Raw genomic sequence first — 24,812 nt, forward strand, 5'->3', positions numbered from 1 at the left:
ATTTATGTTAATGACTGCTCCTTGGACGACAGGGGTCAATCGGAAGCGTTTGTATTTCTTGACCACCAAGATGGATTTCCAGTTGGACTCAGAGCTTGGTCTGCACAGCACAAGCAGAGGCATCAAACAACAGGGATGATCAAACCGTTCGCTCCAACAGTTATCCGAACCTGTCTCCATTAATCGCACTCCTCTCTCATCTTGCAGAACAGAAACGACGGTAAAACACCAGGTTCGGTGCAGTAATTACTTTTTGGGTGGCATCATCCCATTAGCTCAAGTGTGATCGCGGACAGGCTGTGACTTTCGGCCAGCTCTGTTCATATTTATCCTTTTCTATCAAACCGATTTTCAGACCATTACGTTTAACACAGTCCATATAATTTCTCTCCTTTTAGCAGAACCGAACACATTGTATGACCCCAGCCGTCCTCCAAGCCAGAGCCGAACACGCTTCTCCACTGCCTTCAGTGGTTTAACTCCATGGGAGTATCTCTCAAGCACTGGGTCTGTGGCAGATGGGGAAGGAGAGTGATTACATGCCTCATGGGAGGGCGTGTAATTTTGCCGTGCATATCAAGGACGAATGGTCTGTTTTTCTTGGGTCCATCTTAAAACTCGCTTTGGCATGTTAGTGTTTTGGAAGCACTCATTTCCTCTACTGCTCTATGAGGGGGCGACTGATTCTGCTGCTTGCATTGCCAGCCTTACACATACTGATATGACGAACTCACACCTAACGGCGACTACTCCGGTGTGACACTCCCGCCTCCCCAGGCCCCTCATGTGATCAGTCGAGCAGGCGCCGGGGGAGGGTGGGCAGGCGGACCGCAGTGACACGCTTGCAGGGGCCGTCAGGATGTGGGAGAAGGCCCTCGGCAGGTTCGTGGTCTTCATACGGTACCGACACTAGCTCCACGGGACTGGCCATCTGACGTATATTGACCAAGACCAAACAATTGTCACAACAGTCACACATAGTATTTCTACCAATACTACCTGTTTCGTTTTCTTACAGAGGATTTCACAGGCTCTTTGGTTATGCTGCACACCTGGTTATTTCTTCACAAAATAAAACGAATGATTTGAGTAGGAATCGGAACTTTTTTTCTAACGCATTTTGGTACCCGCCTCTTGTTTTAAGCTCAGAACTTTTCTCTTGTGCCTTTTTTTTTACACAGATGAACAAATGCATGTGGTGAATGAAAAGCAATGCATTGTGCCTTTTCACCAGTGTGACTGTCTCCACAGTGGGAGATGCCTGCATAATATACTTCGACAGAGATGCTAGGGAGCGAAAATAAGCCCTCATGAATAATTAAACAGACAGCGAGACATACTTCCAAAGTTGGGTTTGGGGAGGTGGCCGGGGATCGCCGGCTGCATTTTCGACTGGTTTTAGTGAAGTTAGCCGAAAGGAGAGAAGCACACTTGATCGCTGAAGTCACAACTAGCAGCTTCCACTTCGGTCAGTCATTGTTCAGCGCGCCGGAGTCGAGCTGCTCTCAGGGAACTTCCTCTCCACGAGTTTGTCCGCAGCGAGCCCGACGGCGTTTGGGACGGTCCTGTTTGTTGTTCAGGTCGTGTTGTGACTGTCCACGCTGGAAGAGGAACAGCAGAAACTACGAAAAGCTGCCAAAAAAACGGATATTGTTCAGTATAATTGGTGTTGACATTTACCAGGCTGTGTCAGCGCTGCTCTCTGGCACAGATGTGAAAGGAACCCATCACGTCCCCGCTCCTGATGCCTTTTACAGGCAAAACAAAAAAGGCTACGAAAAAGTGAAGATTGGAGTTGTACGTGAGAAAGCGGTAAGTTTTCCCGTTGCACTGGCGAGTTTATAGTGCTCCGTTTTTTTTAAATGCTTGTATTACAAAAATCTTACAGTAAATCCAGTTTAGTTCATGACTGCAAAGAAGGGGACACACCACGAGACCGGTCTGCCAGTAATGACTCTCTTTTCAGTGTGTGGACTTCACTTCTGCAGCAGCCTGTATGCTTGCTGATCAAACTGCTTATTATGGAGTGCTGGAATTAAACATCCTCTGACTGCACACTGTCCCGTAGTTTGCTATTTACGAGACGTGGAAGCGCAGAATTGTAACACAAAAACAACCAGTTGCCACTGTTGATAAACAACGGGGATAGACTCATCCCATTTGCGTGTTGCTTCAAGCTGGAATGAAAAGTATCAGGCCAATGGTTATCTAGACCCATTGGAACTAGAGTTTTTTTGAAAGTGAAATAACCACAGTACTGTTTATCGATGTAGTTATAGTACTGGACAGCAGCCTGTTAGGTGGAATAACGTTAATCGTTTGAGCATATACAGTATAGTGTAGTTGAAGAGGTTGTCGAGTCACTGAGTGGTTCTATTTATGCTGATGTGTAATGTTGATTCTTGCTGTTGATGTGGAGAAATGGGGTAAATTGGGGATGCACGTTTGTAAATTATTACTGTGCAAGCCTAGAAAGTTACTAAAGCGTGTAGCTGCGTATTGTGCACGTGTTTGCGGCTGATACAGTACTGTACGGGTTGGAACGATCTTGTTTTGACACTTCAAAGAAGGAAACTGTTTTGAGAGAGTGTACGGCACGTTTACCATTAAAGCTGCTTCCATAGCTAGCACCAAGCACAAGCTGCAAGTTTTATTTAGTGTAGTTAGCGAAATCGTCATCTATATACAGTACATGCAGCTCAGCTCGAAGTGAGAGCTAGCCACACTGTGCGGTGTGGTCAGCCCGGCATTCTGTTAATAACGTTTCGCGGCACAAATACGAAAAGAATTGAGCTAGTATTGAGTATGACATGAAGTGTTTTTAAAACTGCTTGTTTCCCTCCTTTCATGAGTCATTTGCTCTAAGTACAGGGCTGAAGTAGCTTACTAGGTGGAAACTAACTTCAACTTACTTGTGGTTATAAAGGTTATAAAGTAATACGTAACAAATTAACTGACGAGTATTCTTTGAGGTAGCGATATGAATAGAGAACTATACGGTTTCAAGACTGTTGCTTTCACACACAAGACCCCCCTACAGCTGTTGTGTCCTATATCAGTATTTCGTGTTTTGCACTCTAATTACATTTCCCAATTTTGGGGGAGTCTTCTTGCAAGATAATATCATGCACTCTACACTTGCAAATACAGGAAAATCTTGCTGAAGACTGTGCAGAATACTTCTTGAAAATAATCACTGGTTTGGATGCTTAATTGGTATGCTGTAATTAGTTACTGTATAATTATACACTGAGATATAATACACTTGGATGTGCTCTCATTGACTTGGTGCTTTTCATTAAAGTGCAACATTAAAGGGAATGGGGGAGACACTCATCAAAAGCAGTGAAGTGGACATTGTAATTCAAGTTTTTTCCCAAAGTTCCATTGCATCATGTCATCAGGATTAAACACACCAGAAGCTGTTCATGTCAAACAAATGGAATAGGAAGAGACATAAATGGTTTGAGTTATTATAAAGAAAACGGTTGTTAACTCAAAAAGTACTAACATTTAGCAGGGAAAATGTGATATTCTTTGGACTGAAAGTAAATTTTTTAAAAGGTTTTCAACTTTTGTCTTTATATATTTGGAGGATAAATTCAATCTTAAAGTGCTTTGTTTCAGTTGTAATGTTTGTTAAATTGATTGAAGTGTTAGAGCATTTTTATACTAGTCTCAGCCTGTACGTTTTGTGGATTTATCTGATACGGTATACGATTTCACTGTTCATTCTGAAGAAGTCCTCAGGGCTGATCGTCGATAACATGTTTTAGCCCAAAGAAACTCCTTGTGTCACTTTCTCTGTCTAGTTCACACATTATTTTGATTGCTGTTGAATGTGAACTTGGTCTTGTTTCATATTGTGGACATTCTATCCCAATCAGAATGCTTAGTTCAGCACCCAAAAACTGAAGGTGAAACAAATGCAGATTACACTTCTTGAATGTTCCAGTAGTTTGTATGAAAAATTAAAATGAGCTGTTGTCCTTTTCCTCCTCTGTTTGGTCACTTGTTGAAACGCTTCCTATGAAATTCAAGGTCTTTAAAAGGGGCACTTTTTCAACTTATACATTGAGCTGAAAAATCAGATTGCAAAACAACAAAATGCTTCCCTAAATACATGTAGTCAGTGTTTTTTGATATAGGGTGAGCTGCCTGATGTGTTAAAATTACAATCTACTATGAATAAAGGTTCCACAGTGAACTATGCACTTTTGAAATATTATATTTTGGGGAAATTAGAAGAAAAACAAGCACATTTTCCTGTTTTGTTGTTTTTTAAAACAAAAGCGGAGTTTCAGTTCAGTGTAAATTTGCATTGCAGCTACACTGCAGTCTGATGGAGATGACCTCATGAACAAGGTTACGCTTGAGTTTACTGGTTTTGAACTGAAACTTGTGGGGAAGGGAAAGGGTTCCTCCTGAGAAGCCAGGAAATGAAGTGAATGAGATGAGTTTTTCCCACTTTCCCTGTGTGAGGCTGGAGCAAGGAATCTCTGTTTAGGTGTGGAGGCCAAATGGCTGAATGAGCAAGACTTGTACAGAACTGTGAACAGGAACAATAGAATCCATCCATCTATTTTCTACCTGCTTTCTCCAATGCAGAATTTGAGCCAACAGGCATCAGGCACAAGGCAGGATACACCCCGGACAGGACACCAGTCCATCACAGGGCACGCACACAGACACAAACGCGCACACACGTTTCCAAGTTTGACCTCCTCTGGTGTGTTTTCATTTGGCTGCACTGGGAGAAGAGAACTTTTCTGTGGGACCCTGAAGTCTGAGCTGACAACTCAGGTGGGTTTGGTAGACAAGCGGTTTAGCTTGAAAAATGATGTGGGGATCCTCAAACGCATTTCAGATGATGGCTGATGTTCTGTGAAATCCTGTTCTGTGAAATCCTGGTTCTGTGACAGATAACTCTCCAAGTATGTGAAGAGCTGTACATCCCTCAGACGCTTACTGTGAAGCTGAATAGTGTGTGAATTTGGAGCTTGCTGGATGATTTGTGGATGTTATGTGTAAATCTGTCTTTTCAAATGCTTCTGAAAATATGTTGATTTGACAATGTAGTGTTAATAGTTTTATATGCATTTAGAAAATGACCAAACCCTAAACTAATGTGTTACTACTCTTACTAACTTTGGTAAAACAGTCCCTTGATGCAGAGCTAGTAGTCATTTACCACCAAGATACCAGTTGCATTGAGGACTTCCTTTTCTTGACATCTGTCATCCAGTTACCTGGCAGTAGAAACAAAAGTAGAAAGAAGAAAGGCAGGGTTTCATTTGTGGAGCCTTCTTCAGTTGTGTGGCGGAGACTTCATATTCATTGAGCTGCTTCCCATATTAATAGTGTTGAGTTAGAACTTGCAGTAACTTTTCTGAATTTTCTGCCATGGGTTGCCCAAGTGTTTGCTCCCATTCGGCCTTAAAACTGCCCTAGTTAGTTTGGAAACACTTGAGACAAGACTACTTGCTGTTAGAAATTTTATTGAAGGATCCTTAACTACTCCAGTCACCAAATATGCAATGACACTACACTCAGTTGGTAGTAAAAGGATACCCATCCGAGCTTCTTAATTCCTCCCAGATGATTGAGGGGAGGGTAGATGCACAAGAGCTGTGCACAGTAAGGCTTTGTTTATTTTAATTTTCTCTGCCAAACAGCAAGGATCACAAAATACTTCTTCCAAGTTGCCAGGCAACCACGCTGAAGCAAACAAAAGGCATGGGATCTTTGTGTAGGCCTGGGAGGCAGAAAGAGTTCCATTTTATTGTAATGCTTCAAAGAAATTCCATTGGCCCTAATGACCTTGGCTGTAGAACACTTGATAGCCAAAAGAAACAGCACCTCCTTCTCTTGGGCTCTTATTGAGCAGGTAGAATTCCAGTGTTAACAGGGAAAACCGAAAGCCCTATAGGTTGTATACCAGAGTGGTCCTTCTGCCAAGTTCTCATGGCCAGTTGAACTGGTTGTGTCTTACTGTCAAAGGTCTCCCTATTGATTGCCAATGCACCAAACACCCAAAACTGAGCTTTTCTACTAGAAGGCAAAACATCTCTAAATCATCAAGTATAGGTTATGCTTCTTGATTTGTAAGGTCAATAGATGTACTCATTCAAGCTAAACTATTGTAGCCTGTGTCTGTGACAAAGATATTTCCTCACACTGGTTATTTCCACCTGTCTACCAATTTTTTTAAAGTGCCATTGTTAGTTAAAAACAAAAGGAAGATAATACTATAAACACTTAAATACTATAAATACTATGAGCTATTCAATTAAATGCAGTGAAGTGGATTTCTTATGAATGTGTGCATTTGTACCATTCAAAAGTTTGGAAACACTGGGGCCACAGAAAAGAATGTTACCGACTTGGAGTCCCAGAGGTTTTGGCGAATCAAGGGATTACAGAGGATAGAAAGAAAGAATAATATTGTTCTCTACTCTCTCCAGCTTCTCTGTAAATTATGCTTTTGTATTGTAAAGTGGAAAGAATTACTGTGTAGGTGCTTCAGGTTACTCCCAATCCAGAACATATGCATCAGAGGAGCCTGGAGGTAATATACAAGGGACCTTGCTAAGGTATTCTTGCAGCTTTGCACCGTTTTCCACCTGGAATGTGCCACTTGGTTTACTGTTCTAGTAATATTCCCCAGAGAGAATTCATGTTTCCATGTCTGAAAGCTGCAGAAGCTTACTTGCTGATGGAAAAAGTGTCAAATGGGACATTACTTTACAGAAATGTTCTAAGTGCCCACCTGTCCCTTATCTGAACTCCATTTATTCCTGGTATGAGTCTTGGAGTAACTTAGAGCCTGTCCTGGAAACTTAAGGCAAAAGGCAAGACTTCACCCTGGACTGGAAATCAGTCAATCCTGGAGGACACACTTCAGCAACAGGATTATGATTCTGCTTAGAATTAGGTGTTTGGAAAGATTATAAAAGTAGTATTCCAGGATTCTTTGAACTGAGAATATCCTTCAACTTCTTAACTCCTTTGACTGAGCTTCCTAGGAAGATTGCTGAGATAGGACTGATAAGCAGGATGTCCACGCTCTGTATTACAAACGAGGACACACAAACAGGTCTCGTCTTGACAGCTCCAGTGATGACCTACATCAATACCTCTCAGTCTTCCTCCCTAGCGGGAAACAGATTTGTCAAATCACCTGTCAAATCAAGTGAGGGGCCAGAGTGATCAATCAATGAGGAACATGTCTAGAGTGGATGCAAACTATAGTTGATGACCAATCAGTGGGACATTTTGTTGGTACTGCTGAATATCAATGAATATTCACCATAGCAGCTACAAAATATGGGAGAGGGAACTTCAGGTGTTTCTCCCCATCTAAGTCTCACTTGTGAATGGTTCCTCAATCCTATATGGACGTACAGTGGAAGTCGACTTCAGTGAGATGCTAAGCAGATTACTTCCCTACTGTGGCATCTCTTGGCACAAAATTCAGAGAACGCTGACGGGGAAAGGAGTCCTCCTGTTCCTCTTCCTGCAAAAATGCTCATCATAACTGTGCCTGTCCAATCAATTCTGATGAGTACACAGCACATTCAATATTCACGTTTAAACACTCGAGAATTAAGATTTTATTCCAAACAAAAACTTGAAGAAAAAATTAATATGATTGTATGAGAATAATTGTTATGAGTTTGACTTCAATAACAAAAGATTATTATTTAGTAACAATTAAATATAACTATATTTTGTAATCCCTGAGTGATTGATCAACCATGACAGATTCATATACAGTATAGTATACATGCTTTATGCTCTTGGCATGTTTTATAATTTTTTAATAAAATTGTCTACTGTACTTTTTGAATCCATGTGTATGTCACTGTTTGTTCTTATTTATTGATTCCTAGGAGGTATAAGGTACTTTCTCAATTTACTGTTTCAATTTCTCAATGTGTCAGTAAATTCAAACCATCAGATCACTGCAACACACAGAAGCATGTTAGTGACATCGCTTTTCTCAGCCAACATCTCTTTGAGAGGAGGGCAGAGACCAGAGTACATGCCAAAAACTTACATGAGCACGGAGAGGACATGCAAGCTCCATGCAGAAGGACCCCCAAACTGAAATTGGGCCCATCGCCCAAGTCAGTGGTATTAAATATCACACCCCCATGGCTCCCTGTTGAAAGATCCCGGTGTGTATACATATTTAACTCTGATAATAAGCCATTTATTGTTCACCTTTATCTGACTTTGATATCAAGACTGAAGGGAAACAAGGACATATGCAATACACATTGTAGAAACCAGACCCTAAGATCGCCTCCGTGTTACAGGATTACTGTCCTGTAATGGTTTCATAAGGAGGAAAAAGGAGAAGCAGAGGAGAGGGGAGGGGGACCCTGATGGAGTCTGTCCATTGCCTATTCTGATACTGCAGATACAAAACAACAGTTCAAACGTTACTCATCTCCCGGTAAAATAGGGAACTGGTTTAGTTTGAATGTGTATTGTTCTGTAATGAATTGCATGATTGCGATGAAACAGCTGTTACTTTTTTTTTAGCTACAGTACATGCACTGTACAAAATCTGACAGTGTGTAACTCTTGCAATGCCAAATATACGCACTGCTGTCTTTGCATGTCTAATTGAATCTGCGATTGGCAGAACACGAGCATGAGGTTCAGCTTTTAAAAGTTGGATGAAAATGTACTAAAATGGTTTTAAAAATCCACTCTGCTCTTCAGTGTGCACCTGCTATACAAAGAGTTTGAAAAGAGCAATGCATGCATTCGGGAATCTGACTGTGCCATTTTGTGCTCAGGAGTGTGGTCTCAAACTGTTTTTCCCCTTTGTAATAAAAATCTTTCATCAGCTTGCAGGAGTATAAATTCAGAAGTTGTTTGCATCCCATGGTTTAATGGCCCTCTAACTGCCTGCTCAGTGCTCAGTTCTCAGTGCGCTGTGTAGTCTGTGTTGACGCATGTGAAAGCGCACAGCTACATGGGTGTGTGGTGCTGTGGGTAGGCGGGAGGCTGCTCAGGCTCGCTGTGAGCTGTGAGCCCTGGGCCTGACAGCAGGAGAGCGCACCGAGTGGCCCGTGTGGTGTGGTTAGCACTGAGTCAGCACTGACACACGGGCCTTTGATGTCAGAGTGCCGAGCGCCTCTTCCTGTTTATCATGCACATGTGCGCCAAGGGAGGTGGCGATAAGTCAGGGCGGTGAGGTGCTGCTCACTGGTGTGGTGGTTGGCAGGGTAAGAGGTGCTGTAGGGGTTTCACTGCATCTTTTACACAGATCACCAGCATCTGGTGGCATTTATTCAGGAGCTAACACGTAGGTGTCTAAAGACAAAATGACTGGATTCTAAACTGAAATGCAATAACTGCCACCCCCGTCATCCCTTTTTTAAAAAAAACAGTCCTTGCACCATGGAAATGATCCAATTTGAATGAATGTTGATTAAACTGATTACATTGTTTTTAGAGGGTAAACTGTAGCCTGGTTTATTTCAGCTCTCGGAAAGCCACGCATCGTGCTTCTCTTAAAGGACTGTCCATATCAGTCCTGGTCCTGCCTTGTTTGTAAGCTGCAGGCAGATCGTGAGCTGGGGTACTTGGTTATGAACAGGTTTCAGTTTTAGTTGGTTTTACAGGAAGCACTTATGCAGATTCAGTTGCAGCCTATAACAGTGCATGCTCAGTGGTTTCAGAATTACTGAGTGTACTTTCTCATGAAGAACAGGTAGCAGTTAGACTGATGAAAATTATCTTTTGAGGTTTTAAAACTGCCTCCGCCTTGAGGTGTGACTTTATTTTAAGTACTTTTTCACGTTCTTTGAGATGTTACTGTAATATAGGAATATTACAAATGTTCGGTTAAGTAAAACGTCGTATGGATAAAAACTGTGTGGTCTGTTATCAGCAGTTTCACCACATTGATAACGGGTGCTTCTGTTGTTCTATGCAAATATTTTTTTCATGGATAAAAGTATGTCAGTAAGCAAACCCAGTCTTGTCTGTGTAATTTAATATACTGTACTTTATTTTGCTCAGTATCACATTTTTTCTATTAGCTGCACTCTTGCAGCCATGCCTGTTTTTTGTAGACATAACCCAGAAAGGCTTTTAACTGCGGATCCAGACTCAAAAATCCCTGTGCAGTAAGAAGTAGGAACCTTTGGTCAGTGTTTTATAATAAGTTTTATTTGATTTAATATATTTTATTATATTTGTTAAATGTTTTCTTTGTGTCATCCAAAACAATATTTGAGATATAAATGTTTCTACATTCATTTCATTCATGTTATTCATGTCTTTACAAACATAACCCTTGTTCTTAAAATGTGTTAGAATTCCAAGACACCTAGACTCAGCAACTGTTAAGGAATTATTAATAATTGTAATTAAAACAGGACAGGAACTTCTTTGCACAAAGGGTCTTGAAAGTCTGAAACAGGCTGCCCAGCCATACTGTTGAACATGAGATCTTTGAATCATTAAGGTACTGAAAAACCAAATGAGCTTGACAGTCTGAAAGGCTGTCTTTCATTTAGAACTGTTCTTGAGTTACATGTCGAATATATAAAATACTTAACATAATCAATTTAACAGTCATGTTGCAAAGTTTCATACACTGGGACTGCAAATATTTCCTTGCTCTAGAATTAAAACCATAAATACCATACCAAGAAGTAATTTCAGGGAGGAACAAGAAAACTCACTATTAGAACTGTAAAACAAGTTGTTCCTGCTAGTACTTTTTGCATTTCAGTTCTGCATTTTTCCTTTGTTTAATTCTGTTATCTGTATTTGCTTGGATTTCCATATTCAGAAAGAGATCGAGAGTCTTTATTATCCTCAAGGGGCGGTTTGTTTTATACCCATTAATTTAGTGCCACAGATCTGTTGGTTTAAAGCAGATTTCCAGTTTGCCTTTGATGCTTCATTGAATAATTGAGATTTTTGTTCATTAAACGTTCAAAATGAGATCATTTTTATTTTGCTTATTCAATAATATTTTAGGGTGCCGGAGAGGCGCAATGGTGAGCATTGCTGTAGCACTGGGGCCCTGGTTTCAATTCCAGGGGTGCTGTCTGTGTGGTGTTTGTATGTTCTCCCCGTGTTCAAGTGGGTTTCCTCCTACAATCCAAAAACATACTGCTAGGCTAATTGGCTCCTGGTGTGAATGAGTGCCTGGCGTCCCGTTCAGGGTGTATCTCTCCCTGTGCCCGTTGCCTGCTGGGATAGACTCCGGCTCCCCAGCGACCCTGAATTGGATAAAGCAGTTGGAAAAAAGATGGATGGAACAATATTACAAGGACTGGAGCTGTGATTTGTAGCAATGGAGAAAGAGCTCTCTGTACCCGTCTTCCTGTTTGTGTAGCGGTTGTTCCTGAGAGGCTCGATTTCCATTCTTTCCTCTGTCTCCTGTGATCCCAGCTGGCCTGGCCTGTGCGGTCCCGGTCCCGGCTGATTTCCGCTGGCCTGCCGCCTCGTCTGAGAAGATGGGCTCCTTCCGCCGGCCCCGGCCCCGCTTCATGAGCTCCCCGGTTCTGACGGACCTGCCCCGCTTCCACGCCAGCAGCCAGGCGGTCCAGCTCAGCAACGCCACCATGTGGAACAGGTAGGAGGCCTCCAGTGCTGAGCTCCCTGTGGCAGTTCTTCCAGCGGGTCTTACAGAAGTGTCACGTGAGCCACACACAACCTAGCGGCAGTATTGCATATCGAGTTGCAGCTTTTCTTGGTGGCAGAATTTTATTTAAAAAAAAAAAAGAATTTATACATTATCCATCTATCCATTTTCTTACCACTTTATCCAATATGGGATCGCAGGAGAGCCGAAGCCTCTCCTGGCAAGACACACCCTGGGTGGGACAACAGTCCATGGCAGGGTACACACAGACACGGACACAGACACACACACTCACACTCCAATGTTCCCAGAAGCCAACTGTCCTACCAGCATGATTTTGCACTGTGGAAGGAAACCCACACAGACCTGGGGAGAACATGCAAACTCTGAAATACATTTCACAGTAGGAATATGGCTTTATCAGATCAAAATACTCTCAAAACTACTGGTTCATGGATGGAGAAAAATACATTGTATTTATTAAAACCCAACTAGTAAAATCAAATATCTGTGCAGGCGGTAATTAACAAGCAAGTCAACTTTAACTCCCCTTTGTAAAATTGCAACATAGAAGAAAGCCTGTGTCTCCATTCTTTCAGTAGGGTATTTATTGCAATTGTAATGTGAAACGCCTTTTTGTTAGCGAAAAGCATAATAGAGCTATTGTAGTCTTAGATATAAAACACAAACAGAACCTAACAGATATAATTTTGAAGCCTTTTTTAATCCATTGTTTTCCTGACAAAGGAGACAGCAGCTAATTATACAGAAGTAAAATGGAATAGTTAATCATATCCATTAACTTGTTCACACATGCTTTTTTTGTGAAGTGGTTATTTTTCAGTATGGAATCACAGACTTTCAGCTGGAAGAATCTCCTTGCAGTGCATTAATAGTTGCAAAGTGACATATTCATACCTGCACTTCTGTAAATTAAATTGTTCAACAACAAAAAAAATATTTTAAAATGGATTTCTCATTTTTTATTACCATCTTTTTTTTAAATAAAATGAGTAGGATCACAGAGAACACACAGCAGACCAGTAGTCTTGTTGTTATGCTTTTGATGGGCTGTATTTTGCCTGAAGACCAGAGATAATGCTGTTTCAGACCCAGCTGAATGACATTGGGGTCTAGTACACCTCTCTGCTTTCGTCTTTCTGCTCAGCCAGTGCAGGAGCTCCTGCAGAGAGCCTGGGCCGTTTTCCTGGTTCTCTGACTGTGACAGGGATACCCACAGTGGTCACACGCTTGGCCCAGTGTCACCAGGACTGGTTTGAGCTGGCTGGGGTATTCTCAGCTTGGCATATGACTGTGATGGCTGGCTGGCCAGGCGCCCCGGAGCTGGTGCTGCCAGCGTGGCATGCACTGCTGTGAGCCAGCTGGGGCCCAGTGCTGGAAGACCCCCAGTGGCTTGATGACGTGTGGCTTTGCAGGAGAGTGGGCACAGTCCTCCCCCCCGGGGAGCTGGGGCTGTAGTGGGGGTCCAAACTGAAGGGTGACAAACTCGGGGAGCCCCTCTGGCCCATGAACAGTTCACACTTGGCACACGTGGGTTAACGTCATCGGTTTTGAAATCTGAAGCTCTTCTGGATTTGCCTAAATAACTTCCAATTCAAAACAGCACAGACTGTCGTCACACTGTCTTGTTTTCTATTTGCATAGCATGCAGTAGAACGGCATTTGTTTACAGATAAACAGTTTAGGGTCCCTTATCTCACCTGTGGGGAAATGCGATATCAGATGCTGTTATGGCCTTGCAGGGTTGTGATGTTACAGGTATTTCAAAGTGGTTCTGTAGCACACCATCCAAATCTGAGTTTTTTTTTAAAGTTATGTGGAAATTTATTACAAAGTAAACTGAACACCATCTGCACCCTGCTAGGTATGTGATTGTTATCCACGAATATTTCCGTTGGCTGCTGTTAAAGAAATCTCCTCTAAAGATTCACAAATCTAATTTATAGAAGTTGGACAATGACCACATTCAGTAAGCCTATGTTTTTTCAGTACCTTGTAAGAAAGCAGTAAAGGCCAGTCCAAATACTGTGAATACTGTATATCCCTGCAGTAGTTCGGTAGTCTTCGGTAATTTTTCCTGGGTTTTTTAATATTACCATATTTAAACTAAACTATGTAAACTTTAGGAAGTGGGAAAAAATTGTGGCAAATAAGGCCCAGACCGAGAAGCTACATCCAGTGGCAATGCCAGCCTGCACCCCCATGTCTACAGCAGGGGGCCCACACCCTGTTCCCCCCGTGCCCTCAGTTACACACTCAGAGCCTGAACAAGGTCAGTGTGAAGTGTTTGTTCCCTGCTCTAAAACATGTCTGCAAGCGAAATAAAATCCCAGAGTTGTGACTAGAACCAAAACACTGTTATCCCAATAATACAACCTCTTGTAATACTGTACTGTTTCTTTATTAGCCCTATACAATTTCTTGCATTAGGAATTCATCTTTTCGCATCATGTATCAAGCACGGCCTCAGTGATGGAATGAGGGCAGGCTGGAATGAACACCAGGGGCCGGGAATGGGGTTGGGAACCCCTGTATTACAGCCTTCGGGTCAGACGGACCCGTGTTCTAGACCCTGCTGAGCCTTGACCCTTGAGGTCGTGTTGTTGCCTCACAGGAGCAGTTGTTTGCCTCTGTGTTACTGCCACTCCCACTGTATAAAAGAGGTCAGCTCAATGGTTATTTCTGTTTATCATCGATGTACTTCCTCTTTTCATTTCCTCTTGATCAGCTCTAAACAACATGTTTTCTCTGAACCTGTTTTCACCACGCTAAGCAGACAAAATGGTAAATAACTTTGTAAGTGAAGCATTGCACAGACACCCAGGAGGGACTGGTGCTGAGTGAAATTGTGAAATCTTAGGATTTTTTTTTGTTTTATACATTGACTTTAGATATAATTTCAGTGGAGCAATTTCTGAATGTAGGGAACAAGAGTTTTCTAATTGAAGTGGGTGTTTCAAAGTAGTTCAGTTGCCACAGAAATGTCCTCATATGAATCCATCTAAAGCTACAGGGGACTGTCTGACAGACCTTACAGCTGTTGTTTTACCCTGTGCTGGAGTTGTGTGGGGGATCAGGTCTAGTACCCCTCATTTTGCAGCTGTCTTCCCACCCGGCACCTCCTTGTGAGGTGAAAAATTTATCATGTCCCTTTCCAATTTTAAAAAATAAATTTCAAGAAGGTTGCTATTTTATCTTATTGACTTTTTTATTACAGGTCTCCAAAAAAAGTCCTCATTTGCCCACGATGTGTGAATTCCACTAAAATAGCCTTGACATGCTAGAAAAACAAGCAACAGGATGTGAAGCATCTCTGCTGGTGCCCTGTGCGCTCTGCCAGTGGAGACAGTCAGGAACAGAATGGGATTGAGAGGGGACAGACTTTGATCTCCAGTGTTGCTCACACAACACATTTCCTCAGAAACGAGAAGGCTGTTTGAGAAGCTAGATGAGGCTACACATCTGAACAAAAAACAAGTGTCATGCTACATATCCCGTGTTTATAAAACAAGAAGGTGCTTAAATGGTGGTTTCATGAAAATAATGAAAAACATGCAAATTTTATTAGTAAAATGAACTGATCTATTTTTATCAACACGGCTACCCATGGGCTATTTTGATATCATACAGTCAGACTCAGCAACTCTGCAGACCCAATGACAGGTGTATCAGAGTGGAAGAGTTTCAAGAATAGAGTACGCTCATTAGCATCTAATTATAGGGTTTGAAATGACTAATTAAAAACATTGATGTTATGAGCATGTCACAGTTAAGTGCTTCAGTACCTCCATTGACTGTTGAACATCTGCTCTTGAGCTTTTTTGTCAGCTTGATTAGTTACTAATACAGATCACACTAACAGGCTTTGAGCTTCGGCACTTCGCGATCTACAAAATAAGCAAATGGTTTTATGGTAATCGAAAATTCCCTATAACAGAAACAGAAAAGCAAAGGTGGGCAGAGCCCTGAGCAGAATTGTCCTGTTCCAATACCTGTTGATGACAGTTGGAATAGCCCACATATTTGGATGAAGCCAATGGTAGCTGGGAGTGCAAGAAGCAAATAACAGGAAAATAGGTCTAAACTCCTCGTCTCGCAGCCTGGCCAACAGCAAAGATTGTCACCATGCCCAACGCTGAAAGAATGTGAGCAAAGAATTCTGTTGATCCAGCTGTTTTCACAGCACTGAAATCTCCCCTTTCCGGATGGAAATGTGTCAGACACATTCTACCTCTCCACCTCCTGCCATTGCGGGGAAGGCGCCTGGACTGGCAGGATGTTCTGGGGGTTGGGGCAGACAGGGAAACGATCAGGCCTCCCAGGTGCCAGAAGGATGTGGTAGAGAATACTGAACTTTCTCCTCCTGGAGCCGAGCCGGCTCCTCTGCTGGACCGTCCGGGATCGCGATCTCATCGTCGCTCTGCGGGCACCACTGCTGTGCCACGGACAGTGGGCATCGCTTTCCACTCAGTCTTCCCGAACTGAAAAAAGCTCCTGTATATACTGCTGTATACCAGAACACATCCATATAGATCTGTGAAACACTGTATTGGACCTCATATGGTTTCTAGTTTAATGCTTTCAGTGCATGCTTTTGCAGTTTAATGCACTGTGATTTTCCTGTCTCCTTGAGTGTTTGCTTGTAGATATTATCCACACTGCTCTTGATAAAAGCCTCTTAGAAGCAACTTGGAGGCTTGGAAGCAACCCATATACTGTATGTTTTAAAAAAAGAAACCTCCTTCTTTTTCCCCTAACTCCGCTGCATTTTATAAACATTTTTCTTGTATCGTTCATTTAAAATGTTAATTGGGGAACATTTATTGAGAGTGTTGGATGCCCCTTTTATGTAACGTTCTGTAACCTCAATTATGATGCAGGTCATTTGAAACAGTTTTTAATACTGCATCAGGTAAACCTCATTAAAATACTGAAAATGTATTCAGCACACCAAAATCAAGGAATAGGTGATACCTCTACTGCAGCAAATAAGGACAGTTGGAACTGTAGAAGTTCAAGTATAAATGCCAAGTCTGTTTCAGTGTGATGACTGATTTCCTGGTATCCACACAAAAGAATTACGCAAAACCTGAAGCGAAATCTTATCTGATGTCTCATACACTTTGTTCCCAACTGCACTGCATGCTTGTGCAACTGAGCAGATGCTCTAGAGCACACAACAGAGTGACAGGGTACAATCAAGGAGAATGCTACATGAAGCCTCATCGCCCACTTACAATTTATAGAATTATAATTGAACAAACGCAACCCTGTCAATTAAAATGCTTGGTCTTTGCAGGCAATGCCCAGCACCACGCAGATCAGACACAAACACAGCAGCATGTGCTAGCCTGGCCTCGTGCGTCATGTAGGCCAAGCCAATACAGGCAAGGAAGTGTCGCTGTTATACTTTTTGTCACATGACGGCAAACAGTTAAATGCTTTTTAAAAAATCTCAATCTGATTTGAAAATTCTGCTGTATCGACAAGCTGGCTCAAGAAAAAGAACAAAGAACAGCTGACGAATCCTTGCAAGATACAGTGCGTCATAACAAAACCGCATATAATGACTATACAGTAGCTCGGCGAGATCCTCTGTGGGTCTTGACTTCTCCTGTCTCCTGCTCTGCAGGCTCCTCTGTCTGAAACGGTGCCTTTCTTTTGGCAGTGTCCACTCGGCCGTGATCAAGGTGTTCCAGGGTGGGGGGCTGCAGTCCAACGAGCTCTTCTCCCTGAACGAGAGCATCAGGTGAGAGAGAACCTCTTCCTCTTCCTGCCTTGCTGTGACCGTGCCAGCTCGTGCAGCTGCTTGCCAGCCCGTCAGCTGGCCTGCAGTGCTGCCCTGAGAGGAGAGAGGAGAGAAATCCTGCACTCAACAAGCTGTTTCAGTAACAAAACAGTAAGACATACAGTAGCTTACAGGTGACCCATAAAATAAAATGGAGCTGTTTCCTTATTATTAATGTGACGTTCTGCTATTTGTGTCTGCATAGTGGCTGGTATTTTAATACATCTGACTAAGCACAGGAATCTCCAGCAGACATTTTTCTGTCCCCAATCCTTTTTTTGCTGAGAGCCACGACAGAAGTTCGTTTTCCCCATACAGTATGTGTGGTTTGGAATATCAGTCACTACTGTGTGTTACATTTTCTACAGGAGGGCTTGCTGACTTCTAGCCTTCAGCAGTGTGTCTGGTATGGATGTTTTCAGTGCCAGTTATGTTATTTATGTTTTCTTCCTCTCCAGGTGGCTTTTGAAGACAGAGCTGGGCTCCTTCATCACTGAGTATTTTCAGGTAGTTTCTTCCTTCCAAGCGTGTTTTACAGCCATCTTCACAGCTGATCTTAAAAGCTGGCTTGATAACTGGCCGGCAATATTCTTGCGTCACTCTGAGTCACACCTTGATGTCACATCTGATGGTGTGCAGATGCATCTCCAGAAGACGAGTGGGTTGTCTGTGAACTGTAGACATCGAGGAGCAACATTCTGAGACTCAGGTTAAACTGAACAAGCAATGCCTTCCACCATGTACCCTGTCACGAATGAGTCAGACTGCTGTATGCATGGACAGGATCACTTACACATTGGTTAACATAGTTCTGTATAGCACCACACATATCATTTTCAGTGCATGCCTTTATGATTTAATACAAAATGTATGAGGATATACCTACAGTATATCCCTTTTGGTATCTTGTAGATATTGTCGACTTGTGACTCGTTACGTTTTTGAGAGTTAACATATATTTATATAACATATATAATATATTTATTCCAACTTATTCCTTCCTTTCTAAACAGCTGAAGATGGACACTTTTAACTGGAATGTTCTGAACTGAATGATTAAAAAGCATTCATATCTTGGATACAACATAAAAAACTTTTTTCTTTTAAACAAACCTGTATATTCACTGTGTTTAAAAAGAGACTCAACTCTTTTTCACCTCATTTTATTAATTGCTATTTTTTAATTTCTAGATTCTCATACATGCTCTTTATTACTGTATTTATAGTTGTTTTTCCCAACTCCCAGACCATAAATTCAGCCCTTTTGTTCACATTACCATCCATTACCATTACTAAATGTGGACATAAAAATAATCTGCAAGGCTCTAGCTCAGAGATTGCAGTCATTGACTCCTTTGGTTTCTAAGTCTTATTAAAATTGCCAGCAACTGAATACCTTTGAAAAGCGTTAAATATCTTTTTAGCACCCTATCCCAAGTTGCGGCACAACTTTTGAAAACTCTACGTACCTAAACTAAAAACAGTGAGGATGGCAGGTAGGACTTACAGTGAGCTCTCTGTGTGTCGGGAAGAGGCAGCACTCTGCACTGATAGATAATGATGGCACCTCTGCAAGACTGATTGGAGAATCTGAAAGTCTGTTTCTTTTACAGAATCAACTCCTTAACAAAGGGCTGGTGTACATTGCAGAGAAGATCCAGCTTTATGAAGGTAATGCAGCTCCCAAAATGCTTCAGTCAGGAAGAATGAAATTCCTTCATCTTGTCTCAGTTCCAAACAAGCTGCACTTCCACATGGATGATCAATGCCTAATGCCTGGGTATAAATTGAAACCAAAAAGGCAAAAAAGCTAAATTCAGGGAAGGATACTGAGAAGAACAGATCAGGTGTGAACTCAACTGCATCACTGAAACACAAAAAAATGCTTGTCAAATCAGGGTGGTACTCTTTGACCACCCGTTCCTTACAATGTTGGTCATGCGGATAACAGCAGCTTCAAAAAGTTAAAAAAACAAGCTGGTGAGACCAGTCAGTGTTTCAGGGCTGAAGGCATTTGCTCAGTGTTAGCACCCTGGCAGTCTTCACTGCACTTTCTTTATTGCACAGAAATGTCAGTGACCACTAAATCCTGTGCTGCCACAGTCAAATCACTCGAGACCCAGGCCTGCACTTAACCTGAGATTTTCATGGAGTTTTCCATCTGCCCCCACCTTTACAAGTTGCCATTTTGAAAATATTTTCTTTTGTGTTGGTGTTTCAAAGGGAACCATGACAGGTCATTACAGGGATCAACAGTACTATATGGGCAGTGCTCTCCTGCTCTCCTAGAGGTTCCAGGCAGGTACCTAGCTTCTAAGTCTGGCAACTGAGAGCGAATATACAAAAACAGCAGGAGCACCATAATGCTTTGATCCTGTATCAAATTGTTTTCTCCAAAGCCATGGAAAACACTGTACACCAGGGGAGAGGAGTGAAAAGTTACAAACTGTAAGGGTGCTCAAATGAAATGTGACTTCAAGCTGTGGTACTGTGGTAATCCACTACAATCCCCTGCCCTACAGCTCCTTGTTGGCAAAGAGAAGTCTTACAGATTCCCACTGTGTGGCAGCTTAATCATATTCATGTTGTATGAGCTGCAGTTTCGTGCACAAGTGCTGCTTATCCACTGGAAAACTACTAAATTATGTAAGGACTCAGAAACCAAATATAAAGGGTGTAAAAGGATATTTGATTGAAGAAAATTTTGAGAGACAACTTCCCAGATCTTCCCAGACCGCTCCGAGAACTTTCAGCTAGTGCTCCCCACTTCAAGGGCCAGGCGTCAAAGCCGTAGCGTCAAGTTGGATTGGTCCCTGTTTTGCCTCTCCGACGCCTGTGTGTATGAGCCTCTTCTGTCTCTGATTGTGTCGCTTGCAGGTGACAGCCAGCTTCTTATTCTTTCCGAGATGTGGGACCGCTTCTTCACAGAGATTCTGCCCACTCTGCAGGCCATCTTCTATCCAGTCCAGGTGAACGGCAGCAGTCAATGAGAAACCGAAGTATCACTCTGCTTCTGACGATAAATTGTTCCTTTCGTCTCGCTTCACAAGTTGCGCAGGATGCAAAAAACATTTTTGATATAAATGGTCAATGTGTCTTCATTACTTCAGTTCTTCTATTCGTGCTTCGCTTTCCCCTCAGTATTTGGTTTTTCAGTCAATGACCTGTTTGTATCCACCTTACAGTTGAAGAGCTAGGGGTGTGGAGGCGAGGTTAGGGTTTAGGGCTCTGAATTCCAGACCAAAAGGATGTGGGTTCAAATCCTGGGGAGAGGCTCTGACTGTACCCTTGAGCAAGATGACATACAGTACTCAGGTATCTCCAGGATAATGCTCGGATGTAAAAATGGGTACAAGTAGCTTTGCATATATGTGTGAGCCAAATAATTAACTAATATTGTACACATCTCCATTCCTCCTGGCTTTTAGGCTTTTACAGACATTTCCCCAAACTCTTTGCTGTTAGGTGTTTCGTGCACATTGTTGCACAGGGTGGTCTGTTCTGTAATTAAACAGATACTCTCCACAAGTATTTAAAACTTCCATAAGGTCTCCTGCCACTACTCCTCATCTTGAACAGGGAAATACAGTACCTACACTTCAGAAATGATTTAACTGGCCAGTGAAATATTTGGTTCCATGGAAACTCCAGTCAAGCAGTTGCGGGTTGTTTTTCGAGCAGACGCAAGATTGTTGCTGTAGATGTCCAGGAAACTGCAAAGAGGAAGTCTGCTGTTTTTCGCACTGTTTTATTTCCTCATTTCCTTTCTGTGTCTGACGTGATGCAGGGCCAGGAGCTGACAGTCAGACAGATGGCTCTGCTGGGCTTCAGGGACCTTGTGCTGCTGAAGCTGCCCTTGGAGGAGCTGCTTCCCAGCGTGGAGGCCCAGACTCCCCCTGCCATCACACAGATGCTGCTTATCCTTCAGGTGAGGGGAACTGCCCTTGCGCACATGGTTTGTGTCAGAGGGCCTTAGATGGGAGAAAGGAACCGGCCTGGTCTCCCACTGGGAATCTAGCTGCTGGGGTTGTGTTTTAGTCTTTACTTTCAAAGACTAAGAGGATAAGGGTTTAACCCAGGAGGTCATTCAAGTCCCACTGCACATCTTCACACTTGTAGAGGGAACAGCCAAGCTGAATATGATATGAAAGGTGCAGGAGCTGCAGTATGGCATACTGTACAGTTTTAGCGATGCACATGAGTGAATGAATGATGATCAGTTGATTAGGTCGCTCTTCCCTTTCAGGGCACCCATGAGCCCAGCGGCCCCAGCCATGAGTACTGCCAGCTGGAGAAACTGGTGGGACTGGTGGTGTCGCCATACTTGGGAAACTACCTGGAGAAGAGCCGGGCTGCCAGCTTTCTGGGTAAGCACTGCTGCCTTTCAGCACAGATATACACAATGCTTTTTCTGCCTTTGCCAAGAAATTGTATGCTTTGCTTGGCAGCAAAGACATACTGTAGGTGTAAATCCTAGAGCTGTGAAGTTAAGATGATATAAACAGTTATAGGGGATTATTTATATTCATTATGGGGTTTCTGGTCCAGCTGATTGAAGGGTGGAATTCTGCAAGAGTATTTTAAAATACTCTATTTTGTAAGAGGAGACTTGCCATATACAAAAACATGATACAATGTTGATTTGTATTAAACTGTAACAGGTGAGCAGGTTTAAACTTGTAACTGAATCTACACCTCTGCTCAGGCCACTTGCTGATCTTTCACCTTGCTCCTCACCTGCCCTGCCTGGTGCTTTATTTGTGGCCCTGGTCACGCCTAACGCTCGACCTTGGTCCTTCAACAGAAGTATTCTAAAAGTAAATAAAGGCCTTCGGATGGAAGTGGTGAGAGTAAACACATGCTTTTGCTTCTTTCGTTAGTATGATTATTTATTTGTATTAATTTTGTGAGCTACTGTAGCTTAAAAAATATACAGTTTATTCTGAAGTGGTATTCCGTTCCAGTCTGTCCTCTCCTGGAGAGCACCGCATGGTGTCATGTCTACCGGATGTCTGTGTTGTGTTTCAGAAGGACGGGCACCACGCCACAAGGCTGGGAGCTTGATGCACTATGGACCAGAGATTATGGTTACCCAGCATGCCCCAGATTCCTTGCTGGCACCACTAGTGGAACAGGAGGGAGAGGCGTACCTGGAGAAGGTGGGCGGTGTCCGCAGGCACACTGTCGCCAACGCACATTCTGACTTGCAGCTGCTCACCGTGGCAACCATGATGCATTCTGGAAGGGTGGAAGAGAGTGCTATGGGGCCACGGCACTTCATCAGCGAGCCCCACATCGGAGAGTCTCCGGGGAGCATGGTCATGATGTCACTGCAAGGCTCCTCGGAACTGAGCTGTGCTCTACCCAGCTAGCTCATGGCCAGCTAAAGAGCAAGCCAGGGTCTTGAAACACAGACAAAATTCTAAGGGCGAATAGGAGCATCACACAGACGTTGAGGCCTCTCTGCTTCCGATTTTTATCTTATGTCTGATAGCTAGTTGATCCAAGGACCTGCTGAAACTGATCACTGATGGATTAATGGATTAGGAGTTACGACGTGGCCTGGTAACGATTTTCATTATTGCCTGGCTCCCCGCATTGACATTCATTTCCTTTTCAGGTCTCACTTACAGTTCAGGTGTCTGAGTTGAGGTTGAACAGGAGACTGAGGCTGGTTTTATTTTTGTTTCCTCAATCAAATATCTTTAGCATGAATCTTGTTAATGGGCAAAGACGCTGAGTCTCTTTGATCCAGTTGTAAAAACCACAGCTTGCCAGAGGGGAACTCATGATGAACTTAATTTATTGTGATTTTTGTATTTTTATATATACTGTAACAGTTTTAGGAAAATAGGATGTGATCTCAGTGTCTGAGTTTCCTACCAATTGCGTTGCATGGTCTGAATTAAAAGTTTCCTGAAGTGAGCTGAGCTCGACTTGACACTGGAGACAGTCGCGAACACCAGAGACTTCTACAAATAACGGACAGACAAGGCCATCTTAGAAAATGCATGCAAGCCAGAAAATAAACTTCAGTGCAACACCCTGCACACTGCTATCAGTTTGTACTGGAGCACAAAGCCTGGAGGTGTACAGCCTTGTAACATTATAGTGCACAGTGCATGTTCCTTCTGTATAGGTTTTTGAATGGCTGTCTTTTAACATTATGAAAACTGCAACTCATACATTGAATTCAAGCAGAAGACAGGGGAGTGTAGAATACACTAATGGAAAAGAAGAAAATACGCCCCAGGCACTCGGGCTCAGTACAGTAAAGTTTTCCATTTTGGCTTGCTGGGGTTGAGTCAGATAGTCTAATTCACATGTGATTCCAGTTACATGGCATTTGAGGACCAGACAGCTGCTAATCCACACCAGCTGGTACCAGACCCATTCCAACCAGCTGTGTGCACACTGAAAATTAACTTTTCTTTTTTACTTTTAAATGTTAAATTTATTTTTAATAAAATCACCATTAGCACAAATCAGGCACTGCAACAACCATCTAACAGCTCATGAAAGGAGTTTTATCAAATGAAATTTACTTGAAATAAGCAATTTGTTTTGATGAAATCTGAATATCTAATTAGTAAGACCCAGTTGACTTACACAACCAGTTTAAATCGATTACCTAAGACACTTTGATACAATCAGGAGGGGTTTTGCATTGCTCTTATAACAGAGGTGTGAGACAGTGTATGCATTGACTAAAGTATTCACCCACCCAGCAGATTATCTGGTATGCAGTGTACATCTAGCTGGGGGTCCGTAGGACAGACCCCCACTGTCTTTCCCAGACAGATCACTCCACAGGTCTAACTCCTCTTGAAAACCAGTAGGCTAGCGGACTGTCCAGTTCAGCCCCCCCACTACTGTCCTCATTGCAACCTCAGCTGAACCTCTACAAAGAATAGCATGGAAATGGACTGCAATTATTTCAGAGCCTAGTGGGATTAATTAGGCATTCTGGTACATTTGGCTCTCAGTCAGGAATTTTTACTTTGATCTGTCATGGAGGACCAGTGCAGGAGCTTTCTCTGGTACTACCAGTCTGTTTGAAAGATTCTCAGTCCAAATAAACTGGTTTATTTTCCCTGTCACAATAAACTGTATTACTCTTTTATGTAATAATACAACAGTCCTGCTCCAGGGATCCACACAGCCTTTGTCCTGCTCTGTTTTGATATTTCTGTATTTTTACATTCAATAGATCCTGTAATGTGGAAGATCTTGAGGACACAGGGATACCTTTTCCTCAGTTTATGCTAAAGCTGTATTTCATAAGGCTTGTAAGGGGACAAGAGCAATACCTGATGATCATTCAGCTGATCTCAGATCTTCTATAGCCAATCTTTTGACACCAAGGAATGCTCGATTCTGTTA

The 24,812-nt window shown here is 42.6% G+C and overlaps 1 protein-coding gene across 3 annotated transcripts; it reads left to right on the forward strand.

Moving 5' to 3' along the window:
* Nucleotides 1-821: 821 nt before the first annotated feature.
* On the forward strand, nt 822-24,536 carry prr5l (proline rich 5 like). Of its 3 annotated transcripts, none has more exons than XM_088611697.1 (9): nt 822-1,812; nt 11,428-11,611; nt 17,310-17,390; nt 17,888-17,936; nt 19,043-19,100; nt 20,307-20,398; nt 21,217-21,357; nt 21,676-21,796; nt 22,461-24,536. In XM_088611697.1, exons 2-9 carry the CDS (start codon nt 11,493-11,495, stop codon nt 22,799-22,801), a joined length of 1,002 nt encoding a protein of 333 aa, XP_088467823.1. In that variant the 5' UTR covers nt 822-1,812; nt 11,428-11,492; the 3' UTR covers nt 22,802-24,536. The 3 variants fall into 3 exon arrangements, with proteins under 3 accessions (XP_088467823.1, XP_088467820.1, XP_088467822.1); XM_088611694.1 differs by having other exon boundaries at nt 837-1,812; nt 22,458-24,536; XM_088611696.1 differs by lacking the exon at nt 822-1,812 and adding an exon at nt 4,625-4,803 and having other exon boundaries at nt 22,458-24,536.
* Nucleotides 24,537-24,812: the final 276 nt, after the last annotated feature.

This window comes from Lepisosteus platostomus, chromosome 18 (genome assembly GCF_059453375.1).
Source record: "Lepisosteus platostomus isolate fLepPlt1 chromosome 18, fLepPlt1.hap1, whole genome shotgun sequence".
Classification (NCBI taxonomy): Eukaryota; Metazoa; Chordata; class Actinopteri; order Semionotiformes; family Lepisosteidae; genus Lepisosteus; species Lepisosteus platostomus.

Bases quoted from the DNA above. Each gene is read 5' to 3' on its own strand.
- prr5l (XM_088611694.1), top strand. From the start codon at position 11,493: ATGGGCTCCTTCCGCCGGCCCCGGCCCCGCTTCATGAGCTCCCCGGTT. The intron at 17,391-17,887 runs GTGAGAGAGAAC...CTTCCTCTCCAG, and splicing joins TCCCTGAACGAGAGCATCAG to GTGGCTTTTGAAGACAGAGC. The intron at 20,399-21,216 runs GTGAACGGCAGC...GACGTGATGCAG, and splicing joins CCATCTTCTATCCAGTCCAG to GGCCAGGAGCTGACAGTCAG.